The sequence below is a fragment of the Perkinsus marinus genome (genome assembly GCF_000006405.1).
Source record: "Perkinsus marinus ATCC 50983 genomic scaffold scf_1104296936226, whole genome shotgun sequence".
NCBI lineage: Eukaryota > Perkinsozoa > Perkinsida > Perkinsidae > Perkinsus > Perkinsus marinus.
The window spans coordinates 11,368-13,739 of NW_003214196.1; the positions used below are offsets into that span (position 1 = coordinate 11,368).

At 47.0% G+C, this 2,372-nt stretch overlaps 1 protein-coding gene across 1 annotated transcript in view; it reads left to right on the top strand.

Moving 5' to 3' along the window:
* The window catches only part of Pmar_PMAR016217 (t-complex protein 1, alpha subunit, putative), a gene marked incomplete at both ends in the record, with an annotated part of 1,982 nt that extends 1,590 nt beyond the window's left edge, over positions 1 to 392 (top strand). The window contains 2 exons of the mRNA XM_002783745.1: positions 1 to 28; positions 238 to 392. Coding sequence (XP_002783791.1) covers positions 1 to 28; positions 238 to 392 — 183 coding nt within the window. The remainder of the gene's footprint in view (positions 29 to 237) is intronic.
* Between the last annotated feature and the right edge of the window lie 1,980 nt (positions 393 to 2,372).

A 2,372-nucleotide genomic window follows, 5' to 3' on the forward strand; every position in this document is an offset into this window, starting at 1 on the left:
ATGATAGATGAGTGTTGCTCTTCGAGCTGTAGGGAGTTCAGTGAGTGTTGTGTTGTAAAGTAAAAGGTAACTTGCACCTGTCAAAATTCCGGAATTCCCGAGCTCGCGAAAACAGAAGTTGCATTTGCGTGTGTACACGTCTCATACTCGCCAAGTATTCTACAGCATCTTCAATGTGAGTGCTGAGCCTAGGATTTTTTCGAGAACAAACGTTTTTTTCCGTGTGATGAGGTTTAGTTTTTGATTTGAAGTGTTTGACAGTCCATTGGTTTTCCGAGACCCGTGCGGGCTTTGATTTGGCACACGCCCATGCTACTCTGAAGAAGGAAACTTTGAGAGCGGATATTGATGCATCCTTGTTGTTGAACATGCGAGCAGTTCGGGTCGGATAGCGCGTCATTGTATTCACTTATGAGCTACTCATTATACAAACAAGACCAACGGCTTTACTCAGATCGTCGGTGGCGCACTCTTAGTCACAAAAGGAATCACATCGCAAGTAGTTAATCCGTGGGCGCGCGCGGTTTGAAATCTGTCCCTCCTTTTTTTTCGAAAGTTGACTTAACTCGAAGCTTGTTGTAAGACACTTTGATGTTATCTGAAATACCCAACACACTAATCCATGATCAGTGTTATTTAAGCGCTGTTATCTCGTCTGAGGCAGAGGCACGGTGTTACGCGCGAAGTAGGGAATAGGAAATCAGTGATTAAAATTTGGTCAACACTGAACAACTTTGGTGCTGTTCTCGAACTACTATCTTTTACAAGGAGCAAAATCTAGTAGTTGGTCGGCAGCTGTTGATTCGGTTTGAGACTCGATGCCCCCACCAATACCATCGCCTCCTGGAGGCACGCGGCTCAAGGTAAGTCGGACGCCGTCGCCTCCGACAGGCCCCGTACCTCGACACGATGAAGAGGAGTTAAAGGCGGACTCCTCCTCCCTGAGGTAGTGAGGGGCGGCTCATGTTGGGTACGCAGGAGTTGGAAATCTTGGCGCGAATGGAATCGTCAAGGCAGTTGAAGGGATCACAAGCCTTGACATCTCTGGGTGAGCGTCCCTCGATCTTTGTCACGAAGGCGAGAGACTTACCGTCATTGTTTGGATCTTTACATGAGCGAACGAAGTCGAAATTCGCGACATTGGCCGACCCTAGTATCGGTACTGCTACAGTTTATCAGTGTGATGACATCAGGTCACCCCGAGGATCCGGCAGTCCTACCTCATCGCCGGGGCTGGAGAATCTTGTACCTTTGGAGCTATCCAAAATCGTCGAGATTAATCCAGATGTTATCGGGAGGCCGGAGCGGCGTGCGAAAGTGAGGTTGCTGGAGGTTTTCTTTCTATCAGCATTTCCAAATACTCGGCAGATATATAGCTTGGATGCAGGGGCGAAGTGGGTTGACAGAGGAACGGGCTTTGTTGATGTTGTTATTGCTGAGGGCAGCACAGCAAGCGTCGAGGATGGATGGCCTGCCGCTTGGATTGTGGTAACAGGACCGGCATTATAGGAAATCCCTATTTAGATGCCGGTTTAGGTGGCTCCAGAGAGACGTCGAAAAAGGTCTGGATCCGACAGTGAGGATTCTATTGGGGAAGATAGTGATCCAGAGAAGTTGATACTGCAAAGTTATGTACAGCCAAAGGACTGTTATAGTAGACATACTCCATCGATACTAATATGGACGGAGAACAACCAAAAAGAGGTAGTAATCGATAGGATGGTGCTTGGGTCGTTCTTAAGCGAGTCGTACGGAATATGGCACTCTCTGTTCACCGACTCAACTGAGCTTCTATGGAATGTAAAACCTACAAGAGGGCCATGTACTGTGTTTGAGTATTGATGATGTATTACTGTAGTAGTTCACTCTGTATGACTGAGGTATAGTTGGCTTGCGAAGAGTTGCTAATAAGTATCATATACTAAATTTGCGACAAATTGTGTAGTCGTGCATCTAAACGTAATGTTGATCACATTTATAATACGAGCTCCGCATCGCGGCTGTTTGCACGTATTCTTCATTCAGACTGACCTGGCAATCAGTTTCCAGGATAGAGCTGGTGCTATCCAGATATGGAATATGATTCAAGAAGTTAACAAAAATGTACTAGGGTTTTGGAGTTCGTTGGTTCTCAGAGGTTTATATTCGAATTGTTGGCAGTGTTAGTGCAGCCTTGCGATGCACCGTGGTTCACGTTATCTCTCCAGAGTCGCTACGGTTGACCCACGGTTTCTGCCTTATTCGATCGTGGAAGAGTAGGGTACATTGTATCAGATGGGCGATAGCTCGCCGAGGTCGAATGGGAGCCACACGCCAACAAGTTCATCTCGACGAGCTTCGAAGATCGATCTCTGTCCGCTGACAGTAGCAGA